The sequence below is a fragment of the Lupinus angustifolius genome, chromosome LG11 (genome assembly GCF_001865875.1).
Source record: "Lupinus angustifolius cultivar Tanjil chromosome LG11, LupAngTanjil_v1.0, whole genome shotgun sequence".
Taxonomy (NCBI): Eukaryota; Viridiplantae; Streptophyta; class Magnoliopsida; order Fabales; family Fabaceae; genus Lupinus; species Lupinus angustifolius.
Window position 1 is genome coordinate 9,428,954 of NC_032019.1, and position 25,574 is coordinate 9,454,527.

Below are 25,574 nucleotides of genomic sequence, written 5' to 3' on the forward strand. Positions count from 1 at the left end.
ATGTGGAATACGAATCGATCATATAACATCCCTATGACGGTTAATTAGTTTGGGACATTCAGCATAAACACGACAAGGCACAACCATGAAATTCAGGTCCTTACAAGCATGAATTGATTAACCAGTGAACAATAAATAAACCATAACCTAATACAGTCAGAAATATAAACAGCCAAAAGAAACAACCAGATGGATGTAAATAATTGTATAAAAAAACAGCAACAACCAAGCATTCTCCCACAAGGTAGGGTGCTATCAGGTCACAATGTCACATAATTAATCCAAATCAGTCAAATTCGACAAAGTTTTACATCGGCTGCCAACTACCAAATCACTAAAATACCCACAAATAAAAATCCGACTTTTATTAGAGATTTGCATAAAATTAACTCAAAAAACAAAAATTAAAACACATCTCACTTCTTTTTCTTGAGTTTGAGTTGTTTGGTTTTAGCATTAGCTTGATCTCTTGCTTTGCGTTTTCTAGTGAGAGCAAATTCTCCAAATTTATGACCAACTTTTCCCTCAGTAATCTTACACCTCACAGTGGTTTTCCCATTGTAAATTTTGACAGTGGTATCCACAAATTCAGGTAAAATTGTAGACCTACGTGACCAAATGGTTTTGTTGTTCAGAAGCGCTTTGTTCTTCTTCATCTTGTGAAGGAACGCGTCGATGAACGCCGGTTTGCGCCACACCGGAGGCGGTGGCGGCTTCTTAACGATGACGTTTGCTGCATCGGTGGCGGCGTTCCCCATTATTCCGATGAACTGCTTTTGAATAACCCGAAGCATCATCGTAGGCCTCATCGCTAAATTGAATTGAAAATGTGAAGTTAAAGATTGGAACTTTGGATTGAAAAATTGAAATTGAAAGTGAAGGAAAGTGAGATTCACTTACTGGATGGATTCTTCGATTCAAATCAGGTTGCAAGGTGAGTGAGAGTGGATTAGGGTTTTTGTTAGTGCGAAAAGAACCTCTTTGTGGGTTTTTCTGTTTTCATTTTGATGTGAAAAATAATATAGATACTTGGTAAACTTATTTTTTTTATAATATTAACATGTTTTGATGATGAATTTATCCATACAAAAAAATTTCATGAAATAAAAACACGATTATTTATTAATTAATATTTTGATGATAACTAACTGATTAGTAACATTCAAAATTGTTCATATATTGATGTCTTGATGATATACTACTAATTAATATATATTTTTATAAATAAATAATATTTTTATGATAATTAAGGAACTAATATTAACCATTCAAAATCATATGATGTAATTATATTTAGCTAACTAATGTTTTTATAAAAAAATGTTGAAGTATATTGGTTTCAAAACGTCAATCGTAATCCGTGAGAAAATTTGAATAGATTATCATCAATGGTGAGCAAAATTCTTATTTATTTGCTCTAATTCATTAAAAATACAGGGATTAAAAACACTTATTTTTTATTTAATGATTAAGAAGATACAATTTAAAAACACTTCTTTTTTTTCATGCTCAAAATTGCCAAAAAATAATTTGTTTTCCATTCTCTACATCATTTTTCTCTTACATATAATATTATAAGAGACTTTTTACTCATAGTCAATGTTATAAAAACCAGTTTGTGTCAGCCTGTTCAACTTGTAAACCGGTGAACCAGTCCTCTGATATGGTACAATAATTATATCAATCATGTAATTATACTGGTCAAAACTGGCCAAAACTGAAAAAAACTAGTCATATCAGCCGATTTTCAATTGAATCGTGCCGGTCATACCGACATGTTTTTATTTAAAATTAATTTTTTAATAAAAATAAAAAATATTAGTTTATTATTGATTTTTCAAAATTAATATTAATATTATATATATATATATTTAATTTCATCGGTATCGATTTATTTAGTGAACCACTAATTGAACTGTTATACCACCGGTTTGATAACTCACATGTACCACGTTTTGTCATTCAAAGAATACAATTTCTTAAATCTTAATTTAATTAACAATTATTTAATATATTAACCCATTAAATAACGAATGACGTATAATTGCGATACATAGGTTGGTTGAGTAAACAAATGTTATTTTTTATGGTTTCACATGTTTCCAATCCCATTATTGAATCGAATTGTATTTCTCCTAAAGTTATAGTGTACCTCTACCACTTGCCAACACCCTTCAGGTACAAAACATGTGTTATTATGCTTGCATATACTTGGTCAAGGCATGCCACATAAGAAAAAGGAGAAACAACTTTTTATTTACAATAAAATAACATTTTTATTACTGAAAACAAAAGAAAAAAACAAGAACTCCCTCTCAAGGATCCTTGTTCATTTTCTTGGTAATGAATGGAAATATGAGGACATATAATACATGCTTTTCTAAAGTTAATCAATCAATGGCACATACAACAGGGATATCATCCTTAACAAACATTTGAGGAAGGATGATTAATCAAAACTTCTGACAAGAAAAAATAAATGACAACAAGGATAATGCATCTTTGATTCAAATGTATTTCTGTACATAAAAATGAGCTATACAATTTAGTGCAATTATTCTTTTTCCTTACTCTACTTTTTTCTTCTGCCTTCTGCTTTGTGTATAAATATGATCTTTCATATGGCCAATGTCCCTTCAGAGGCTTGTGCCTCATCTGATGAATCTGAAGACTGAGATTTGGGTTTGCTCATAATTCTATTATATCCATATCCAAGAGAACTTCCACTTGCCTCACACAGCTGATTAAATAGACAAAAAATGACACTCAATGACATTAACTATATAGAACAAGTAGTATGTGATCAATTTCTACAGACATATATAAGTGTATGTGTTTAAAAGAAAACGAAAACATACTTCTGTGAGTTCAGCCAGATGTCGGGTTCTGAATTCATTTATAGATGCCGCAATCTCTGATGTGGGAAGTTTAGCCTGAAGAGAGAAATGATTAGAAAACTAAGAATGTGCATATCCATGCTATAGCATTGGATAACATCGTTAACTAGCAAGATCAAATGATGAGAACATTTCTTATTATGTTTTTACCTAAGAAGTCCTAAACTCAACATCTAATTATTTTCTTTCCTCTTTTAGATTTCTTAGTGTCTTCAATGAGATGTGAAAACAATCTTACTATGCAGCAAACAACAGAAATTATGTTGATACCATTTCTAAGAAATTTTGACCAGAAATTAAAGTAAAGCATTTACATGATGAATATAAAACAAACAGCAGTTCAGCTTAAAGTATCATAAAGATTCAATCACAACAAGAAACAAGAACAATCATTTATCTCAATTAATTGTGTTATCATCGTCAGATAAGGTATTCACAAAATACTGAGACAACAACTTTATTATATAGTCATTGAAAATTAACCTGAGCCAGCACTGCAGCTGCTAGTTGAAGACTTGGTTCCAAAGTCTCTGGGACAACCTGCAAACGCAAGTGACAGACATCATATCGACAAGATCTAGAGTAAGCATTACAATAATAGCCGATTTTTTCTATTACGAAAATATTATTTTTCTCACTGTTTAAGATTATATATAAGCCAATCATAACAGAAATAATAGAAGAGGTATCAGAATATTACAGCAGTAGCTCCAGCCTTTTCTAAATTCAATCCATGATCAACATCATGAGCACGAACAAAAGTTTTCACATTTGGGAAGTGCTTGGCCAGAGCCCAAACTGTTCTGTAATTTGCACCAGGGGAATCTAGAGTTACTGCTGCAGCGCTAGCCCTTTCTGCCCCAACTTTATGTAGGACCTTGTTATGCAGTATAAATCATGTCAGGCAATGAACATGTATGTGAGGTCAAGCAGTGAAGTTATATATGCCCTACCTCTCGACTACCAGCATCTCCAAAATACACAGGGAGACCCAGAGAACGCCCAATTGTCACTCTATCACTGAAGCAGATACACAAAAAGTTAGGTCAACATCTTCTGTTTCCCATCTAAAGTTAGCAAACATGATATATAGTTGTAGTTCACACATCTTAGGAGAAAACAACAGTAAAGATTCTACATAAATGTTAAAATATTGCCTCATGCTGGTCACTAAATACCGGCATTATTTAAAAAAATCCAACTAAAGTGGTACTCTCTATTTTAAGCATTGAGAAGTACACAGAGAATCTAACTATTTAGAAAGAAAGCAAAAATAAATTATTTTTTAGAACCCTTTAATGCCTCCAAAAAGGACAGAAAAGGATGCACAATAGCACATCTATCCTCATCTAGATGATTCTCCCATAAAGAGAAAGAGTATCACAATTGTGTTCTTTTCTTCTTTCCCTTGGCAGATTTCATAACATTCAACAATTCTATGCATGTAGTTTTGCTTTGTTTATAGACATAGATAACATCATAACAACCTCCAGTAATCTTAAAAGCCACTTAATATTTACAAAATCATTCATCCAAAAGAAGTAACAACAAGAAAGGTATAGTAGTATTAGTGAGCATTGAGTTACCTTCTAACGTCTAATGCAACAAAAGGAATAAGTCGCTCAGAAAGAAGTTGTGCAATGATCTGGAAATAACAAAAAGGAAAAGTGTTACGCTTAAACCTATTATTAAAGCTAAATAATCAAACAAAACATACAGAATTCACCTGGCCAACTCGTCCAAATCCACAAATAATGATATGATCTCGCAGGTCATCTGTCTGTAAAAAGAAGTCAACTACTAAATTTTCATGTCAAATCCAAATAAAAATTAACAAATGGTAACCAATATGGTTTAACTACATCCATTTTCTACAACTATATGTAGGAAGGTTCCTGAAAAATCTCCTCTCCCGGAGATGTAGGCACAAATTGGTCGAACCTCGTTAAAAAATTCCTTGTGTTATTCTCTCTTCTCTATATCCTCTTTTAATATTCGATTGTTCACTTGTTCCCAACACTTGTTATTCGTATGCAACACAACATGCATTCTACTTAGTTGTAAGATAATAAAGATGACATTCAGTACACTAGCAAGAGGGCCTTCAACCCAACTATAGATACTGTTAAAGCTATAACTTTTGCAACCATCTGTAATTACTAGAGTCCCTGTCAGTTAGTCATGTAAGTGGTCTTACCTCACTTTCTACAGGTAATAAACTTCGAACATCATGCAGCTCAAAACGGGAAGCGATCAGCTGACCTCCTGCAGCTAGATATGGTGTGAGTGCCATTGAAAGTCCAACGACAAGAAACAGCAATGAGGACAAATGGGGAGACATTATACCCTGCAGAAGAGTTGAGTAGCAAAAACATCTAGTTTATATAGAATATTTAAATTTCAAAGAGAAGAAAAACTATTTGCAGATATAAAAATTAATCTATGTTTTTGTATTTTTCAACTTCCCCTTTCCTGGGGAAAAATATCAAGAGAAAGGGCTTAGAGAATAAGAGGATGAACAAGCATAAAAAACTATATGTTAATAGTAATACAATTTAAAAAAACTATATATATTACAAAAAATCACATAATCTCTTTGAATATAACTCTAGTGGGATTCACATAAATATCTCATTGAGCTGAACACTCAAGAACATCAAAATGTATTACTCTGGCCAATAATAGGGGCATAATGGATCTCTGATCTCAGAAAAATCCTAGAACTCTACTCTATCCATGCGAAAACACTACCAGGCAATAAGACTGTAAGAGGAAATCATCCAAGCATAGGTATATATTCTGTAATCAGGCTTCCATCTTAAGCCAAAGAACCTGATCCATAATTTCTTAGTCACTTAGTAACGAGCAGAAGGTATTGCGTCTCAAAACTCTTCTAAGTTACAAATCCCAGTAACAACCATAGACAACCTTATTTTTTTAACACTTGCCAGGCAATAACAAATTATTAGTTTATTTAGAAAAAAGATGAACAAGTACATAAACCTAAAAGGCAAATCTAAATTACAAGCATCAAGAAACATTTGGCTAAAACTAACAGAAGCAGAAGGACTTGTGTCAAATATAATGCATATATAAACATGCAGAGTACATAATTATTTATAAACCAGTGAACACTAGGTAAGCAAATGACAAAAACCTGATTAACAGCTTCCCCAAAAGCTACAAATGCAAATTCTCCCCCAGGAGCAAGAAGAAGACCAACTCTTATGGCAGAAATGATTGAAATACCAAAACTTTTGCCAATCAAAGAAACCAAGATAGTCTTGCCACATAATAAGAGTCCCAGTGTCCCAGCAATGGCTGGAAAGTTTGAAAAAAGAAGTTTTGGATCAATTGACATTCCAACCTGAAAAAGTAAAAAAAGAAAACACTTTCCATTAATTACACTGCTAGAAGCTGGTTTGCTCAATGACACAAATCTCACAGTAGTCATTCGTTCTAGTTCAAAATTCACATAAGAATTATTTCCACTAAGTATTTGACCATAAGACTAACTAAGTATAAGAGATATAATTTTTGCATTGACAAATAAACAATACAGTTAATGAACCTGTGGATTCCAATATTAAGCACCCACCGTCATAAAGAAGAGACCCAATAGAAGGCCACGGTATGGAGCAATATCAGATTCAACCTGTAAGGAAAATTCAGTTTCTGCCAGTAGCAAACCAGCCAAAAATGCTCCCAATGCCATGGAAAGTCCTGCCTGTTTTATGTAATAAAAATAAAAGAAGTAAAAGTGAGGTTACCCCAACACAGACAAAAATTTATCACTTCAATTGACACAAGAATAATGGACTTCAAGAAAACTGACAACTTGACAAGCCTTAGAAGCTAAAACGCCAAAATAAAGGATAAAAGGAAAAGCAGTGGAACAAAAACCTACTCTGGCTGTGAGAAGACTAGTCCCAAGAATAACAAAAAGTGTATTTGCCGAAAATATTTCTGCATTTTGATTTTCTGCTATCTGCTTATATATTGGTCGAAGCAGCTGTACAAAGAAGAACAGGAAATATTACCAAAAAAATTATATGTAATTGAAGTAACATCATAAGATGCCTTCCTAATGAACCCCAAAAGTATAAAACATACCTTATGAAAAAAATTGATCTTTATAATACATATTTCACTTCAGTATCAGGATCTTGATACACTTAATATTAAATGTCCCAAAGGGCTAGCCCAATTAATCCCACTAGGCCCACAAACTTCCACCAAGACCTCATATTCAAACTATTACATCACAAAATTCATCTCACCCAACATAAATTATATGCAACTTAGTTTATGTATTTCATAGATGACATGTAATTGGTAACTTCCATACCATGGTATGTAGAATATCTGTATGTGCACAACACCATATAACAGATCTGGAGTGCATGGTTAGTAATTTATACCAAAATTCTACCACGATAACCTTTGCCAACATATTGACTGTTTAAAAGGAATATATTTCATATTAAACCATAGAATTGATGGCTACTGTTATGCTTCATATAAACTTATATGATGATGATTTAAGGTGTTGTCCAAATATTCTCACTATTATAAAAAAAACAAAATAGATATACTTCCTTCAAGCAGAAAAGGAAAAAATAAACAATGGTATCAGCTATCCATCCAGATTCAGACTACGTTTTAATAATTAGAAATCACACCTCCTACACCTTAGTTCTGAATACCACTTACCAAACGTCCACCTGCGATTATGGCAGTGATGGCAACTGCTGCCTTAACAGCAGCCAGACCAAGAGCTTCAGCAATGGCTTGAAAGCCAACCTGAAAACAGAGATTGACATTTCAATGAAGACAATATAGGCAGCAACAGCAGTATACATGGCAATTAGAGATGGCAAAACGGGCCGCCCGGCCCGTTTAGTCCGCGCCCGTAAATGCCCGCAAAAATTTAAGCGGGCGCGGGCATGCCTGCATTGGTTAACGGACAAAATTCAATGTCCTGCCCGTTTTAAAACGGGCTTGCGGGCGGCCCGCGGGCATTGTTGAATAATAATAAAAAATAAAAAATTCATATAATAAATGAAATTAAATTAAATAAAGTAGTTGAAGATAAAAAATTAACAATTTTTTTGATATTTTATATGAAGTTTATAAATTACATTAGATTACAATTTTTGTAGGGATTAAAAATCACATTACATCATAACTAATCTAAAATTTTCTTACTTTTTTCCTTAAATTATATTTATGGGCCGCCCACATGCCCAACGGAAATGCCCGCAAACTTGGCGGGCAAAACGGGCCGGGCAAAATGGGCTAATGGGCAAAAATATTATGCCCCGCCCACAAAAAAATGCAGGCTATGCGGGCGGGCAATGCCCGTTTTGCCATCTCTAATGGCAATGATAATGATGACAATGACACCAAGTAATCCAATTCAATGTGAGTACTCTGAAAAAAGTTAAAGAACTCACTTTTGTTAAGGGGGTAGGGGGTGAAGAAATGATTCACTGATTCCCTCATCATTTTGGTCATTGGGCAATGTGGTTATACTAACTGGTAACTACATAATGTTTTGAACTTTTTATCTTGAATGTCCATATTCTCATGCTCCTTTTTGAATGCTAAACTAAATAATTGTTTCATGTTACCAACTGTCCTATGCTATGCAGGAGTTCATACGAGTTTGAATAACCATGTCGTAAACCACATGACCACAACATTGAAAGGTATTTAATATTTTGTCTAAGAGTACTGGAAAATGTTACCCCTCCTTTGGAAGAATTAGGCGAAATAAGAGGTATGAGTATTAGCAACACCACAACAGCCAAATCCTGAACAGAAACAAGAAGAAATATTCAATAAAGGTAAAAATATTGCAATATGGAAGACCGTTAAGAACTAACATAACCAATCAAAGTCATTAAAGTCAGATTGAAATAACAACTGAACAGATGGCAGATAGAGCAAAGACAAAGAAGAGAAAACTAGTTCAGGATTTATGCAGAATAACATACAAAATACTTGAAGAGGGGAATATGTAGATGTGCACAATCAAGTGCTCATGCAAATGATGATTTTAGTTTCACATATCCATCCTTGTTCACTAGGACAAAGCTTGTTTGGTATTCATGCCAAATACTTGATTTTGCAAGGTGTAAACGTATTTATATGCTCACTCCGAACCATGTTTTAGCCAAGTTTAGGAAGTAGAGTTTGCTTAGGTTATTAAACTGAAGGTACAGTCAATGGTATGGAATATAGAAGCAAGATGGCTCACTTAAGACAGTTCAGACAAATATACATCACAAGTATTAAATTATCTAGTACTGCATTTTGCAACAACAACAAAATCTTTCAGTTTCTGGATAGATGGCTAAGGTACAGAACCTGAAAAAGTAAAACAGAAAATGTAGCCCGTCCATGCCGTGATGTGCTCTCACCTCTCTCCTGTAATACCTGCAAAATGAGTTCACTGAAATTATTGAAGCAGGGTAGGCTCACCAAGCATGAAAATTGAAGGAACAAAATCTTCAGCACTATATTACATAATAAATATTAAATTCATATGATAATATTTCAAAAGGGAGAATCTGTTACAGCTTTAGACGTCAAGCTTTATTGAGTAATGATAGCCATATATACATTTATGATTTATTATCAGGTGCAAGCTACAATGAAAATCCTTCTAAAGTTAATGTTTTCAGAAAAGATAATATCACTTCATCAAAATGTACACCAAATAGAAGCATAAAGTTTTGATAGTTAACTAATTAGAGTGTGTGAACATATTCCACAAAGTAAAAAATTAAAGGCAAACAGTTAACAGGTTTTTTACCTGCAGAACAACAGCAGTCGATGATAATGCCAAGCCATTCCCAATGACAATAGCAGCAGGGACAGCTTGGCCACATACATAATGAGCCACCAAGCCAATAACTACAGCAGTCATCAAAACCTGCATTTATTCATACAAGCTAAGAATAGTTGGCCCATCATAAATAGCTTGATATGAACAGGAATGACCAGAATAGAAGATAGAGCTTCCCAATCACCTGAGCGGAGCCTAATCCAAAGACATATTTCTTCATTGAACTAAGCCTTTCAACGGAGAGCTAAAAAAAGTTCAGAGCTTCAGTTTAATGCTTCTGATTATGGAGATGATTAAAGTTAGGGAAGAACAAGATCTTATAGGAAACTCCACCTCCAGGCCAATATTGAATAGGAGGAAAACAACTCCAAATTCAGCTATTGCTTTTGTCCCATGAACGTGACGAATGATGGAGAGACCATAAGGTCCAATCAAGATACCAGCAGCCAAGTAGCCCAGAACAGGACTGCCTAAATATTGTTATCAATATAGGACATGGTATCAGCAGAACAATATATGCATGTCAGACAACCAATCTTATGGAGTTGTGACTTTTAGCAAACAAAAAATAAATAACCCAAATCTTAATTCAGACAATGGTCAGATGATTCTGACCAAGCAACAGAATCTGCTTTAAATATTACAACTTAATTTGTAACCATAATTCAACTAACAAAACCAAGGAAAAGAAACATGAGCTAAAAAAGAAGCAGAATAACCTATTAACCAAAATTAAATATCATTTAATTAAAGCAAAATATAGAGTTTAGTGCCTAATCACATTCAAAATAGAGTAAAACATCTAGAAAACAACTTTGCAGTACTTCGACGGATTTAATTTAACATTAAGAAAACACGACATTTGAGGTACCTCCAGGAATTTTTTGAAATATCGGCACAAATATAACACTTGCAAGTAATAACCAGAGCATGTCAAAGAGGGAGGCTTCCTCCTCATTCACCTGGAATAAATATCATCCACTGTTAGATGAAACTTAGCAAATTAAGCATAAGAATAGGGGGTATGAAGAAAAAAACCTCTTGTTCAGGTAGTGACGCAATAATTTTCTGAATTCTCTGGGGGAGTTTCTGAAGTTGCCTAACTAGAGGCTTTGCACTTAAGGAAACTTCTTCAACAGTGGTTGCAACGATTTCTGGCTGCTGAAGCAGCTGGGCAGTCCTCTCTGCTCTATTGGAGTAGAAGACAAACCTGAAATAAAATTTCACCACGTCTTCAAACTTCAATAACAAGAGTAAAATCTTCATATTGGACCTTTGCGTCTATATTATCATAGCGAGAAAAAGTATAGTGTTCCTTAAAATAAAAAGAACAAGTTAAATGCAGGTATCACATAGCAAGACATAAATACCTTCCACATTGTAGGAATTTAATTTCACAAACAGTTTTTAAACGAGCCAGTGAATGTTTTTGCTTTGATTTTGTCTACCATATAGCATAAAAAACTACAAATCGCCATCCTGATACTTCATGTGTATTACTCCTTTACCACAAATATTGTAGACCAACCATGAGTTATATATACTTCCAGGTATGTGGCTTCTACAGTTATACAAGGATTGAAATAAAACAACGGGAAAAAAAGGAACAAGTCATAGAGAGATCATACGTACCCAGCTCCCATTAATAATAACCCGAAAACAAGCTTGGGCAACTGCTTCCGCGTAGACTCCACAAAACCCTGGAAAACTGATTCTGGTGTTTGATCAGTGTCATCTACAGTAAAAGAGAAGAATGATGCAGGAAAAAACCGGGAAGACTTCTTCAGTGATGCCTTGGGAGCAATGACTGAATTATCTCTAGTCAAATCTTTCTGCGTTTCTGGTTTTTTCGTTTGAACTGCACTCTTTGACTTCTCCACTATGACTTCAGCTTCTTTGGAAGAGTCTAAGCTTAATTGCCCATTCTCAATATCACTCAGATAATCAGATTGCTTTATGCCTTCCAAAACATGGCTGTTTTTATCAGACACTGTCTCTGGTGCTCGTTCTGCAAGCAGAGATTCATCATCGATTGGGAAATCTTTGTTTCTTTCAACAATGTCATCACCAGAAAAAAGTTGATCCACTTTCTCCTCCCCAGGAATAGCCACGACATCTTGCACTTGTAGAGTGTCTATGGTATCAGCATTAAAACTAGATACAGACTTGTCTGCTCTCTGTAGCGCAATCTCTGCATCATTTACACGCTGTGCAGCCTCAAGTTCAACGGCAACAGCTTGCTCCGCTAAAAGCATTATCTTTGTGACATCCTCCTCTGCTTTCACTGCATTCAGCTGTGCCTTTTCTGCAATTTCATGCAACTTGTTCACTTCATTCTGCAACTCCTCCTTTCTACTTTGCAAGCGCCTCAGGTTTGCCTCACAATTCACTAAATTTGCCTCAAATTCTTCCTTAGCAACTAAAAGTGCCTTCTTCTCATCCACTATATCTATATCGACATTATTCTCATTAGAACCTTGTGGCGAAGAAGCTTCATTTTCAACCTCCAAAGATTCTACGGCTACTTCAAGCCTTGCTTCAGCTAAAGAAAGAGACATTGTTGCCTTTTGAACAGCTTCTTTGGCAAAAAATTCTTCACTCACAATTTCTTGGATAGTATCAAGGGTAGAATTAACATCATTCCAAGCACTCGCTGCTATATCATGCAACAATATTGCAGTCTCCGATATCTTTTTAACCTTCTCCTCAAACACGACACTATTTACTCGCGCAACTTCTAGCTCTTTTAATGCCTTTTGCAGTAGTTCTTTCAATTCATCAACACTTTGTAACCCTGATTCTACTTCACCCCCAACTTCTTTCCTCAATTTTTCTTCTTCCGATCGTTCACTACCAGAAATGGACCCCGAATTAGAGTCCTCATCATCGGGACTAACACTCCGGCCATTGGCATTAACATATGCTAAGGAATCATTAGCCTGGCATTTTGACCAAATTGCCCTATTTCCCATAAAAAGAGCATTATTATTACCATTCTTACAAGACAAACTTCTCTTCAAATTTGAAACTTTGAACTCTCCTACACAGAACACTCTTGAATTATTCTTATTTCTACTACAACCACTAATACCAATCTTGTTCACACCACTAAAACGTGCCTTCATTATAGTTCTGGAATTGCAAAGAAAAGCAGAACCAGAATCAAAACAATCCAATGGCATTGTTGACTTTGGAAAACTAAAAGCAACTATATCCATCGTATCTTCCAAAACTAAAAAACAAAACAATCTTCAATGCATTTTACAATCCAACTTATTCATCAAATAACCTGAAAAAAAGTGCAAAAGAAAATCAGAAAGCATAAACACAATAGATAGAGCAGCATTTCTTATTTGTGGATTGAAATTTGGAAGTTTTGGAGAAAATTACCGAAACGAAAAGATGAAATCAAAATGAAGCTTTGTTTAAATGTGGTAATGGCAAGTTGGCAACTATGGCGTGAGGATATTCATCACGGGTTTTGTCTTTACTCGCGGTTTCAGCGCGTGGACAACAAGGTCCACGAGTGAATATTCATTAGATATTCGTTAGCTTTTAAAATCAAATTTCTAAACTTTAATTATTTTATTTATGAGAATAAAGTATTCCTCACGTAACTTGTTTTTCTCCTGTTTAATTGTATGAATTTGGACACTCTCTATTATACTGAAGAGTCTGTCTATTATTATGTTGAGATTATGATACGTGACAAAAATAAAAATTTGATAATCTTAATTTTAATTTATTTTTTAATAAAATAAATTATAGTTATTGTTTCTCCTTAAAATTCAGTACTGGATTCTGGACTGATTGTATACCAGTAAATGAAGGCTATACGTACCTATGTCAGTGGCGTGGAGTTATGAATCTTCCTGGTTTATGAAATGGATGAATGGACGTTGTAACTGCAAACAAAAATATCTATATCCAAATTTTGTCTTTTCTAAGAGTTTTTATCTGTTATACTACAGTATATTCTCCTATTCTTCTTCAAGCAAATTTTATGTTTTGAAAATGGCCAAATATTATAAATTTCATTATATTTTAGAGTGAGCTTTATATTATAAACTATTGAAATTTGTTATTATATTAGCAAAATGAACAATTTTACATCTACTTGTCTTCTTAACATTTGTGGAGTAATTTATCTTATTAAAAACATATAAATTGAGTCATATTCATATGGTATATCAACTCATTGCTAAATTCAGCCAATTATGTCCTTTTATTTTCTTTATTGCTTAGTGAAGTACAATTAAGCATCAAAATTTGCAGATGGTGTTAAATTTAAGCCTTCCTATGAAATTATTATTAACATGCCAGAGATATCATCAATATCAAATTATAAAAGTTTGCAGTATAAAATTGCCAACAAAAAGAATAAAAGAACATATAGTATTGCTCATTTCTTTTGCTTAATGAAACTTTGAAATTGAATACACAAGCAAACCTTCTTACAATTAAACTCAAAAACAAATCAATGAACAATTTTTTTGACAACAATGAAATTCAATTTAACCAATGTAATGATGACCATGCTGCTATGAAAATAAAAGGGTGGAAGCAATTCATGTTTCCCTTTTCATTCAAGAAGTTTCTTCTTCTGCTTCTTCTTTTTTGTCCTCAGATTGTGGTGGCAATTCTTGTGGTGGCAACTCAATAGTTTCAGGAGGTGTAGAAGAACCATTCCTCTTGTGTGCAGCAGCTTGGAGTACATGGCTATAGTTCCCTTTCTCCATGAAAAGTTGTGCAAAATGGACCCTACAATAAAGGACACCATCTAGAGCAGCATAGGAGGAATGTGTTAGGTGACACCCTCCATGAGCACACCTAAAGCAATTCTTGTGAAAGCATTCCCCTTCTAGTGTCACCTATTTCATATAACCAAATATTATATCATTAGTTTCTTACATCAAATTCATAATCCATGTAAGATAAAGTCAATTTACAACAAACTTGACAAAAGTATGCATGTATATAATGGTATTATCAACCAAGTTATAGGTTTGAGTCGTCAAATCAAATCTCTAATGAGAGTCTCGTATATTATTCTACCTCTTTTTTATTAAGGGGTTATATGTTTGAGTTGTGGAATCAGCGCCTTATAAATATAAGATAAGATTGTCTACTATTCACGTAGTGGATTTAGCCCTTCCTTGAACCTTTTGTTTATTGATAGCTTTATAGCATGAAAACGTATTTTTTTGTATATATTTTTGCATATGATCAACATTAGAGATTACAAACCTTTTCAAGTGGATAGACAGTTTTTGTGCAAACTGAGCATTTGTCTAAAGTTCCACTGAACATGGAAGAGAGCTTACTTGGGGTCCTGTTCTGTTAAATTAAATTTTAATTGCAATATCAGAAATAATAAACATGAGTAATTGAAAAAATAAAATATATTTTGACCATAGCAAATTACAAGAGAAGTAATTGACAATAAAAGTATAGATAATGGACACAAACCAGCTCAGATTGCTTTTCAGAAGGCTTTGCTGTTAAATTTAAAGTCAAGAAAAACAACACATCTCATTAGCCAAATTGAGGATGAATCTTGAAATGAAACAACAACAATGAGATTGGAGAAGAGATGGTAATCATCTTACCTGCTTGAAAGTTCTTGCTAAAATTGCCAGATTCTTTGAAAAGTTGTTCAAAATGTGTTCTGCAGTATAGTACTCCATCCATTGAGGAGTATGTGTTCATCTGACCAACATAAAGTTACATCACTAACATTCTATATAGGAATCGAAGGATGTAAATTATTCATCATCATGACATCGTTTCATTCATATAGTCGATTATATTTGCAGTGAATAATGTACTAATGTGGTAGACCCTAGATGCATGCCTATGATATTTCCTGTTATGCTTCATTTTAGGTTACTAATAATGCATGTAATGAATTAAAGATTACAAAATGAAGCAATTTAAGAACTATACCGTAAGTACTCCATTGCAGTGGGTACATTTGAAGCAGTTTTTATGGTAAGGAATGTTTTCAAGAGTTAACAAGTCAACAACATAAACAGTCTTATCACAAGCCTTGCATTTGTCCAAAGTTCCAGTGAATGACATTTTTCCCCTCCTTCAAAAAAAACAATTTTATTGCTTGTCTTTTATGTTTTTTTTGTAGCTTTTAATGTAGAAGGATGTCTGAGGAACAATGTTCACATCAGACAAATGGGGATTGAACAAAGTCTTGGATATGTCTAAGGAAAAGTAACTTATATCAAATTATAGCTCATTGGATCCTTATGACAAATGGTTGACAAGTGTTTGGAGGGCCCAAAATGTGTTAAGCAAAAATGGAAAATTTAAGCTGTAATTTGTGGATGTGATCTAATTGATTGGAGTTAATGGTGTTTTGACCATTTCCAATTAGTAGAAAATATGGGATGTAACTAAAAAAAGCCATTTCCAACTGTTTTCCATTTTTTAAAATATATACTTACTTTAGAATGTCATAATTAAGATGTTAATAGAGTTAAATTGGGATGGTCCCTATGTTAGATTTGCCAGCATGACATTGTCCAAGTTAATTTTGTTTCAAAAATGGAGTCTTCCTTTTTAGAATTTGATAAATTAAGAAGACTTTGTATTTTATATGATTTTTATGAGTAAATAATTCTAGTGGATCCAAATTTCGTGTTGAAATAAGAAAATAATTATTTCTCCCCAACAATACGATTGTGTTTGTACACCCATAATTTTAAACTGGTTTTTATGTTTTCTTTCTTTTTTGAAATATGGAATAACAATTTGTATCATATCATGTGTCAAAATTGGGTGGGTGATCCAAAAAATATTAAATTTTATTTAGGCAGTTGAATTTTTAGAACTATTTATATGTATGATATATTGTGGAATAAATGATGTTAAGAGTAGATAGGAAATAGTTAAAGAAAAATTATAGATGATATATTTTTCTCCTGTCTTTATACCTTAAAAAAAATTAGTATAGGACTAATAGATGGGAAATAACAATTTTGTAGAGAAAAATAGTAAATAGAACTGAAAAGAAAAAGGGCAAGAAAGATGGGGAAATGACAATTGACAAAGCATTAGTTTATAAGAAATAAAATGGAAGTTAGTCATGTACTATATAACAGAACTATCCATCTATATGCAATGTTAAAAAATGTTCCTCATTGCACCATAGAAAATAGTGTAAAAAATTTTAAATTATCATCTTAAGACACTTAAATAAAAATAATATAATGATCAATGATTTATTAGCTATTAAAAATTTAAAAGGGAACAATATCTTTATTCTAAAGTTTGTATCATTTATTTCTCAACAAATTAAAAAGTAAAACATAAATTTAATATATATTAAGTTTACAAAAAATTAATAAGTAAAGTCATAAATTCGTATCGATTTTCCTTCCCTAAATTAAATATAAAAAATCATAGGAATCCTACTTCAAATACAGCAGTTCCAAGATTCAAAACTGAAGAAAACTGCCACATCAATAACAAATAACTTAATCTATATGCAATGGATTGTTATACTAGTGATGATGGATTGATCTTTATTCTGATTGGATTTATCTTAATACTGATGGAGCTACTAATATGGGTTCTGATGAGAGAATGGATTGGCAACTTTTATATGTGAGTTATGGGGACCTTATGATTATGAAGGCCTTAAATAAGGTAGAAACAAAGGTTTCACTAAGGTGACTACTGATATTAATTTAACTGCTAGAATTGTTAGCAAAATATGCATGGCATGCTTGAGCTGAAATGGGATGCAAAAATTTGTCATGTTTATATAGTGAAATATTTATGTATATATCATTCACCATTCATTTATATTATTTTTTTAAAAAGTTAATGATAATTGAAAATGAATGTGGATAATGAACTGACGGTATATATAACTATTACAGCAGTGCATACATTTTTTCTTCTTTATATCATGGCCTGTATTTTATCATCATGAGATCACTTATGATATTTACAAATCTTAAAATCATCAATTTTGTTGGATCTGATTCTGAAATGAAAATCTCAAAACTTTTCTCCTAATTAAATACCAAAACAACAAAAAAGTACAAAACTCCAACGAGGGCTTGAAAAGTTTGGGTCTGTTGCACAGGCCCAATCTACATCAGTAACTTCACTTCAGTTGTTGGCACTTGGCAATGCTTTATCATCAACATCATCATCCAAATCCTTCATAATAGCTTGGTTTTCCAAACTCAAGTTGAACCATGTCTATGTCTTCTTCATTTTCATTTTCTAATGAAACAACTTGGGGCAAAAGGGTATCCCAAAAGGTTCTTACTTTGTACAATTCTCTTCCCAAGAAAGGAAAACCTGAACGACATGAATTCACTGTTTTGTCTGCTTTCCTTCTCTCTTCTCCTTCCAATGGTTTCTTCCTTTATTCTTTTCTTCTTTCACCTTTTTATGAAAATAAAGTATATAAAAATTTCATCTTTAAGTTAAGGACTTCAAATTTTGTGTTACAGAATTGGAGGTTGTTGCATTGGGTACTGGAAGAAAGTGTATTGCACGTTCTTTCTTGCGTCCTTGTGGTGATGTTGTTCATGATTCTCATGCTGAAGTTGTAGCTCGAAGAGCTCTTATCAGGTTTCTTTCATTTCCATTTTTTTCTCCTTAAATGTTGTCTCATTTTGTATCATTACTATGCAAATGTTTATATAAGCATCTAGGCAATCTTATTTAGTTTGAATAGTTTGTGTACTAAAAAAATAATCAAGTTGACTCCGAGTATAGTTCATCTCGGGTACCGGAGAGTCTCATACTGGAAATATGAGGAGAAAATGAATTTTCTTTACTTAAAAAATAACTCCAAATGATGTTCGTTAAAAGTTGATTTGTGCCACATGTCACAATCCAAATCCATCGGTACCGGAGAGGATCTAAATTTGTTGACTATTCATATTGTAGACTTGCCCACGTGTGCTTATAAAGTTGTGGTTTCCAAATTTGAAGAGTGTGTTTAATTTGTTCTTTGTTTTCTTTCTTAATTACAATAATGTCATTTTATTTCTGCAATTGTTAGTGGAATTATGTCAACTGAAAATGTGAAAGCAGAAGATAAATCAAATACACATGAAATGTAGCATAGCACTCTTTGTTCTCATATAATATAGTATATTTCTTTTGTGAGGATATATTATTCCATTCTTTTCTTTCACACCAGGTTCTTCTATACACATATCCAGCATCTTACTGGAACTTGTAGTAAGAATACACCTACCAATGGAAACAAACGATTCAAAATTAATGATGACAACATGCCATTCGAGGTTGACTCCGAGTGTCTTGATAAAAGAAAATATACCATGAAAAGGGGTTGGAAATTACATATGTACATATCGCAATTACCATGTAATCTAACGTATCACTTTATCCCTTTTCTCTCTTTAATCATCAAAGTCCTTTCTTTTTTTGTTACTTTGTGGATTGTACTAAATGCCTTCTATGTTGCATTGTGTAGGCGGAGATGCTTCATTGAGTTCAATTGTCTCTCCTTTGGGTGAGCGAAATGGTTCCATTGGTAACTTTTAGTCTTTTACATCATCTAACATTTCTTATATTATTGGCTAAAGACAAGAGGAACCTCACATGGGATTAGAAAACATTCGAATAAGGGAATGGATCCTCTTATGTCTGATTTTTGCATGATTAGGTCATGTGTAGAGAGAGAGATATAATGCCTTTGTGTCTATCTGTCTATTCACATGATACAGAAACTATACATGACAGGATCCGTTCCCAAATAACTAATATCTTTTTTTATAGCAGTTACTTTTGCCGATCTCTCTTTCCTTCTAATCTTTGATGCTTGCCTAATACTGATTTAGTATTATTTTCGATGAATATTTTAATTCAAATAATTTCTGTCATTTTTCTGGTCTGCGGAAAGATTATGTTGCCTTTAATTCCAGGTAATAGTTCGAAACAGAATGGAATGGTCGAGAGAAAGCCAGGTCGTGGTGATCCAACCTTGTCAGTTAGTTGCTCTGACAAGATAGCTCGTTGGAATGTTGTTGGTGTTCAAGGTTTGATATGCGTAAACCGGGCTGTTTGTGTGTTTGTATCTTGTTTGGAAATCTGATGTGATATGAGATTTATAAATTTCTACAATAAAACTAGTGTTCTAATATATCACTTGAAATTGTCATGGATATTGATGTTCATACTGGTCTTTATATGCATATACATCTTTTCCATAAACTATTGGTACATGATTCTGACACTTATTGATTTAATTTTTCACAAAGCTTGTACATTTTTGTATGACTAGTGCCTAAATGTTCATAATTGAATTGTAAGTACAAATGTAGGATCGAGCTATATCAGTGGCTAGCACTGAACAGTCACATACGAAAACATGAATTATGGCTTTGTGCTGTTCTGATTGTATATCAATGTGAATTCTTAGTCAAGTCAATGACACTGTTTCTCTACATTCCAGGAGCTTTGCTTTCCTACTTTCTTCAGCCTGTGTATCTTTCTTCAGTTACGGTTGGTCTGCCCTCTAACGTTCCAGATCGTTTCCAGTTTGAGGACACCTTGAAAAGAGCTTTGTGCAAAAGTATTCTACCCTTTTCAAATGAGTTAACTGCTCCGTATCGAGTGAATCAGGTCTGTGGAATATTCAGCATCTTAGCGAGAAAGGAAAGTGAGTCGTAGTTTGCTGACTTTTATATACTTTCTTTGCATAGCCGCAATTTCATGCCGCCCCAGTACCACCAAAGGACTTTCAGCAATCTGAGAGAGCTGCTAACATTTTAACATGCGGGTACTTCCATCAAACTCCAACAAATTCTTTAATCCCCGATACTTTGTAATTTGATGTTGCATTTAGCCGAATTCTCAACTTTGCAGATATTCGATATGTTGGACTAAATGTGGCTTACATGAAGTCGTCATTGGAACCACCGGAAGAAAGCAAGGCACCTCTTCAAGAGGAGCATTGTACCCGTCATCGGAGTTGTCTTTATGCAAGTAAGTAAACATGCACCATTATAGCAGTTTTGATTGTCCACCTCTAATTATAATTATATTTCATCAGAAAGAGACTATTAGAGGTTTTCTTGTCCCTGAGGCTGGAGTGCTTGACAAGTTCCTTGGCCAATATGTTTACATATCGTGAACTTAAGGTACTCTTAATGCTCTTAAGGAATGAATATTTATGATTTATTTTCTTCTAACTTGTTTTACATGATTAATCCTTTTGCAGGATGGGGCTAAAGAATATAATTTAGCTTCCAAATTTTTTAAGGGAGAGGCACCTTTTAGTGACTGGTTTTTGAAACCTTTGGGTTATGAGGCATTCCCCATCCCAAAATTGTGCAATTAGTGATCTGCCTAAGGCTTTTCTTTGGTTATGCCAATTGAATAGTTAGCAAGAGTCTAACTTTTGTAATTTGAGAATGTAGCTCAATTGATACATGTACAAGTTTTTCAATACAGTTGAAGGTGGAAATCCTCTCATTTTTTTATTAGTTTTTTATTTATTGCCTATATGTTGCTTAGTGATCATGAAGTCACGAATTCAAATCCTGTAAACAATTTCTTCACTTGTGGGGAAAGTCGAGTAGATCTAACTTTTTCAAAGCCAATAAGCAGGAGTCTCGTGCACTGGGCCGTTCTTTTTTATGATGCTCACATAGTTAATTTAAGTAGTGAAATAACAAATAAATAACAGAAAGCAATGCATGGTCCATTTTTATAAGGAAATGATAAAATTTCCCAGAGAAAGAAAAAATTAAGCCGAAAAATCACATCAAAATTGGATTAGCATTAGCATTTTGCAATGAGAATCAATGAAATGTTGATAAATAAATCTTCTTTTTATTTACTTTTGATGAGTATTTTGATATTGATTATCATGAAATGTTGATAAATATTTTTTTAGTGACAAGGAAATGAGAGAATACACTAACTACAAATAACAGTAACTATCTGATTCGTCAAAAAGAGGAGACCAAACATGCATACGTTGACTTAGACATACAAATTTATTATCGTGAGTTGCTCCTCTCTTAGCTAACACATCACCACATTGGTGGCTCCACAAAAATTCACAATAGTAACAGGTTATATTAAAACAATCTCTAACAAAAGCAATTAATATCACTATAAATATTAATTATGTTAAGGTATTATATTCCTTTTCAAATGCATGTATTGTATTTGAAATATTATTTACACAATACATGTGATGGATGTATATGTGGAAAGCAAATTTTGAAAGTTTAAATAGTCTAAAACTCTAAATTTTATTTAAGATAAACTATGTTATAAGATTGGTTAAATGGATTGGCTACAGTGTATATTGAGAATTAAAAATTAGAATTACTTACTATAAAATTTTGATAAGTGATTTTACAACTTAAAAGACTTAAAAAATGAAGTCGAAATTGACTAACCTTTGGACACGGTTCTCAACGCAACAAACCAGGCTACCAAAGTAATTGATTTTGCCATTAGATTATAATGTTTTTAATATTTAATTAATAGTTTAAAGTTAAATGTCATGTATTAATTGTCCATAACCGAAAACTAATTTCTTTCCTAGATAAAGATAATTGAATTCCCTTTAAGGTGTATCGTGTATGAATAAAGTTTTTTTCATTTATTTGCTATGAAACAAAACTAATATATTACTTCCCTCTAGAAAATAGTCATCTATCAACTCTAACCTAGTTAAATTTTAGTAGGGTGGCTATAATTTTTGGACAAAGATCTGTTGCTAATGAGCATGTTTTGAAGTATCTTAAACAAATTAAAATGAAACAAAAATAAAAAAAGTCATGAATATTTAATTTTTTAACTGACATAATATATTTTGATTTATTTAGGACATGTTTGGGAACGTGATTGAAGACAACAGATCTTTGTCCATAATTGTATATGTCACTCATATAAATAGAGATCACATATTTTCAACAATATCTCATTTTCATGTCTAGGACTACTCAGAATATTACATTTTTTTTATAAATTTTATTTTATTCCTATAACAATATGTGATTGACCCAAAATAAGAAATAAGGAATATGACAACATTATAGACAAATAATCTAGATCTCATAATTTGCCCTTTAATTTTCAACATAACAAATTGATTATTTAATATCTATATCACTTAGTATTAGTTTAACACAACTTTAACGTGCATGCAACTATGTATTGCTGACAAGTGATACCATTATAATTAGTTGATCATATCTACTTGTGAAAGGCTTAATCATTGGCATAGGATAATTAATGGAATTAACATAACTTTAACGTGGATGCATGTATATATTGCTGACAAGTCACAACAATATTAGTTGAGTGAAAGGCTAGCTAGATGATTGGATTGTTAATTATTCTCAATATTTGTTTGTTTACTATATAAAAATATTAACAATGGAAAAATGGAAAATATATGCCTAAAAAGTATAATGAAATATTTATAAATGTGTAAAAAATATCACATTAAATCGAATTAGCATAACATGTAGTTAGTTTTCTTTACCATCCTTTTTACTGCCCCAACATAATCAACCCTTGCAATCTAGTTTCTTTCTAACATGACATTAATTGAGAGGAGGGTATTACTTTATCATTTTAGTTGTTGAACCCGTATCGGTTAATAAGCCGAAATAATTTCAATGGGATGTAACAAGTGTTCATATTTGAGTTTTTTTCTTAAATAAGCATGTAATTGAATGATAAAATGAGATAGGGTTGTAATAATTTAATGATGAAAAATAAATTAAATTAAAAAGTAACCTGAGTAAATATTTCATGAAAACAACCTTTAGAGTTTCCACGGTTGTGAATAATTACTCTGTTATTGAACATGGAGAAAAACGTGTGAGATATATCTAACAAGTTATATTCCGATACAATTATATTTATAATTTTAATGTTGTTATTAGAACTAAATTTTAATTAAAATTAAATTTTTATTAGTCGTTTTTATATTAATATGTCTTTACATAAGTTTTCTCTATAATTATTAGTTGTTTATTCTGTACTCATTTACATTTCTTAACAACTCAAGAATTTTGGCATCTAATATGAACTTCTACCATTTGTCTCAAAACAAAACATAAGAATGAGTTGCAAAATATGAACTGTTTCTTAATAAGAAAGCATACCATGATAATGAACAACATTAAGAAAGTTATGAAAAATTAAGAACACAGTTGTGGTACTCTTGGAGCTAAGAATCTTGTTTTAAAACCATATCAATTAATATCAAGCCCAGCGCATGCTTATTAAGATTCTTACAAATAACTTATTAACCACAAAATCAATCAACACCTGAAAATCTATCTCAAATATTGTTTTATATGTTATTCTGCCTAATAATGAATAGAAAGCAAAAAATAACGATAATAATGATACAATTTAAAAATATTTAATTAATATAACATATTTTATGAGTAAATTACACCGACACCCCCTGAGTTTTAGTGAAATTACACAAACCACCCCTCACTTTTCTACATCTACACAGACCCCCTAGTTTTTGTACTTTCATTACACTAATCACCCCTGCATGATAAATAATATAATTTTTTAAACAAAAAATGTGATAAATGCAATTAAGTTAAACAAAACATGATATATTGTGGAGACAAGTCCAAATAATATATGAGTCAATACCTCTTCATTATTTTTGGTTCGTTACGATATAGTATAAGAGCAATTTAAACAATATATCTTTAAAATTGTTGATGCATTTTATAACAAAAAACAATAAAGATACATTGATTTTTATATTATTTGGATTTTTCCTCATAATATATCATGTTTTGTTTAACACAATTGTATTTATCACATTTTTTGTTTAAAATATTAAACTTATTTATCATACAGGGTGGTCAGTGTAATGAAAGAATAAAAAATTATGAGAGGTTTGTGTAGGGTTAAAAAAGTGAAAGATAATTTATGTAATTTCACTAAAACTCAAAAGATATCAATCTAATTAACTCTATTTTTATTGATACCAGGGACTATATTCGCACAACATTTCTGGAGTGTGGCCAACTTAGTTCTATTCGGTTAAAGCAGTGTCAATTTGCACCAAAACTATTGGTAATTTATATAAATGAAAGAAAAAAATTGGATAGACGTGGAAATAGGAGGGACCGCCTATCAAGGTTTATTATTTGGCCTATAACAAATTAAATTATGCCAAATTTTTTTCATGAACAAGTCAGATTCACGCTTTTTGAAAAGCCTATTTACTTTAACAAGTCAGGTTTTAGGTCATCCAAAAGGTTTGTTAAGCCTAATAACACAGCCTATCTACTTATATTATGCAGTATATTTATACTATACAATTTTAATATAAGTAATATTAATATATATATATATATATATATATATATGTTATTTTAATATAAAAATGTATACAAAAATATAATTTAATTGTTAGGGTTAAAAAGTCTAATTAAAAGTAGTAATACTAGCATATTTAAATGTATACATGATAACATACTTCAAGATTATATACTATAATAGATATTTAAACAGACTAACATGTCAGGCTAGACCTTTAAACAAGTCAAACCTAGACTTTAAAATTATTTTTTTAATATGCTAATAAGTCAGGCTCAGGCTCCTACTAAGTTTGTCTAAGACAAAATCTCGTCTAACCTAATCTATTGCCACCCTTAATTAGTATGACCCTAAATTTTGGCAATATTGGGAGAGTTATCTACTAAAATAAATCTGTGAGAAACATGGCCCCACATCATGAAAATCTATTAGGGATCCAGCAACCGAAGAAGAAGGAAAAAACGTGAAGCGCCGTTCATTTCACTCTCAAATCT

The 25,574-nt window shown here is 32.3% G+C and overlaps 4 protein-coding genes across 7 annotated transcripts; 1 reads left to right on the top strand and 3 right to left on the bottom strand.

Annotated features, from left to right (window-relative positions):
• On the bottom strand, positions 351-1,009 carry LOC109359197 (ribosomal protein S19, mitochondrial-like). 2 transcript variants are annotated; one of them, XM_019603768.1, is made up of 2 exons: positions 901-1,009; positions 351-811 (listed from the first exon to the last, which is right to left on the bottom strand). In XM_019603768.1, the coding sequence occupies exon 2, from the start codon at positions 807-809 to the stop codon at positions 417-419; it is 393 nt and encodes a 130-aa protein (XP_019459313.1). In that variant the 5' UTR covers positions 810-811; positions 901-1,009; the 3' UTR covers positions 351-416. The 2 variants fall into 2 exon arrangements, with proteins under 2 accessions (XP_019459313.1, XP_019459314.1); XM_019603769.1 differs by having other exon boundaries at positions 351-809; positions 898-1,007.
• Positions 2,347-13,263, bottom strand: LOC109360534 (K(+) efflux antiporter 2, chloroplastic-like). The gene is made up of 21 exons (XM_019605501.1): positions 13,141-13,263; positions 11,383-13,039; positions 10,789-10,960; positions 10,622-10,712; positions 10,084-10,220; positions 9,935-9,994; positions 9,718-9,837; positions 9,270-9,338; positions 8,648-8,713; positions 7,611-7,700; positions 6,805-6,909; positions 6,496-6,624; positions 6,055-6,264; positions 5,095-5,244; positions 4,624-4,677; positions 4,484-4,542; positions 3,851-3,917; positions 3,598-3,774; positions 3,381-3,437; positions 2,859-2,933; positions 2,347-2,740 (listed from the first exon to the last, which is right to left on the bottom strand). The coding sequence occupies exons 2-21, from the start codon at positions 12,966-12,968 to the stop codon at positions 2,618-2,620; spliced, it is 3,597 nt and encodes a 1,198-aa protein (XP_019461046.1). The 5' UTR covers positions 12,969-13,039; positions 13,141-13,263; the 3' UTR covers positions 2,347-2,617.
• On the bottom strand, positions 14,129-15,984 carry LOC109360535 (LIM domain-containing protein PLIM2b-like). Of its 2 annotated transcripts, none has more exons than XM_019605502.1 (5): positions 15,697-15,984; positions 15,362-15,459; positions 15,220-15,253; positions 14,998-15,087; positions 14,129-14,621 (listed from the first exon to the last, which is right to left on the bottom strand). In XM_019605502.1, exons 1-5 carry the CDS (start codon positions 15,829-15,831, stop codon positions 14,337-14,339), a joined length of 642 nt encoding a protein of 213 aa, XP_019461047.1. In that variant the 5' UTR covers positions 15,832-15,984; the 3' UTR covers positions 14,129-14,336. The 2 variants fall into 2 exon arrangements, with proteins under 2 accessions (XP_019461047.1, XP_019461048.1); XM_019605503.1 differs by having other exon boundaries at positions 15,220-15,248; positions 15,360-15,459.
• LOC109359083 (tRNA-specific adenosine deaminase 1-like) lies at positions 17,895-21,242 on the top strand. Of its 2 annotated transcripts, none has more exons than XM_019603605.1 (10): positions 17,895-18,135; positions 18,234-18,354; positions 18,932-19,119; positions 19,229-19,288; positions 19,680-19,793; positions 20,210-20,379; positions 20,460-20,536; positions 20,623-20,742; positions 20,810-20,897; positions 20,978-21,242. In XM_019603605.1, the coding sequence occupies exons 1-10, from the start codon at positions 17,973-17,975 to the stop codon at positions 21,095-21,097; spliced, it is 1,221 nt and encodes a 406-aa protein (XP_019459150.1). In that variant the 5' UTR covers positions 17,895-17,972; the 3' UTR covers positions 21,098-21,242. The 2 variants fall into 2 exon arrangements, with proteins under 2 accessions (XP_019459150.1, XP_019459151.1); XM_019603606.1 differs by having other exon boundaries at positions 19,229-19,267.

Excerpts from the sequence above, each read along its gene's own strand:
- LOC109359197 (XM_019603768.1), bottom strand. The coding sequence starts at position 809 with ATGAGGCCTACGATGATGCTTCGGGTTATTCAAAAGCAGTTCATCGGA.
- LOC109360534 (XM_019605501.1), bottom strand. The coding sequence starts at position 12,968 with ATGGATATAGTTGCTTTTAGTTTTCCAAAGTCAACAATGCCATTGGAT. Across the intron at positions 9,995-10,083 it reads TATTCAATATTGGCCTGGAG|CTCTCCGTTGAAAGGCTTAG; the intron begins GTGGAGTTTCCT and ends AACTTTTTTTAG. Across the intron at positions 8,714-9,269 it reads TTTCTGTTTTACTTTTTCAG|GATTTGGCTGTTGTGGTGTT; the intron begins GTTCTGTACCTT and ends GTTTCTGTTCAG.
- LOC109360535 (XM_019605502.1), bottom strand. The coding sequence starts at position 15,831 with ATGTCATTCACTGGAACTTTGGACAAATGCAAGGCTTGTGATAAGACT. Across the intron at positions 15,460-15,696 it reads ACTGCAATGGAGTACTTACG|ATGAACACATACTCCTCAAT; the intron begins GTATAGTTCTTA and ends TATGTTGGTCAG. Across the intron at positions 15,088-15,219 it reads CTGAAAAGCAATCTGAGCTG|AACAGGACCCCAAGTAAGCT; the intron begins GTTTGTGTCCAT and ends TTAATTTAACAG.
- LOC109359083 (XM_019603605.1), top strand. The coding sequence starts at position 17,973 with ATGTCTATGTCTTCTTCATTTTCATTTTCTAATGAAACAACTTGGGGC. Across the intron at positions 19,120-19,228 it reads GTACATATCGCAATTACCAT|GCGGAGATGCTTCATTGAGT; the intron begins GTAATCTAACGT and ends TGCATTGTGTAG. Across the intron at positions 20,898-20,977 it reads TTACATATCGTGAACTTAAG|GATGGGGCTAAAGAATATAA; the intron begins GTACTCTTAATG and ends ATCCTTTTGCAG.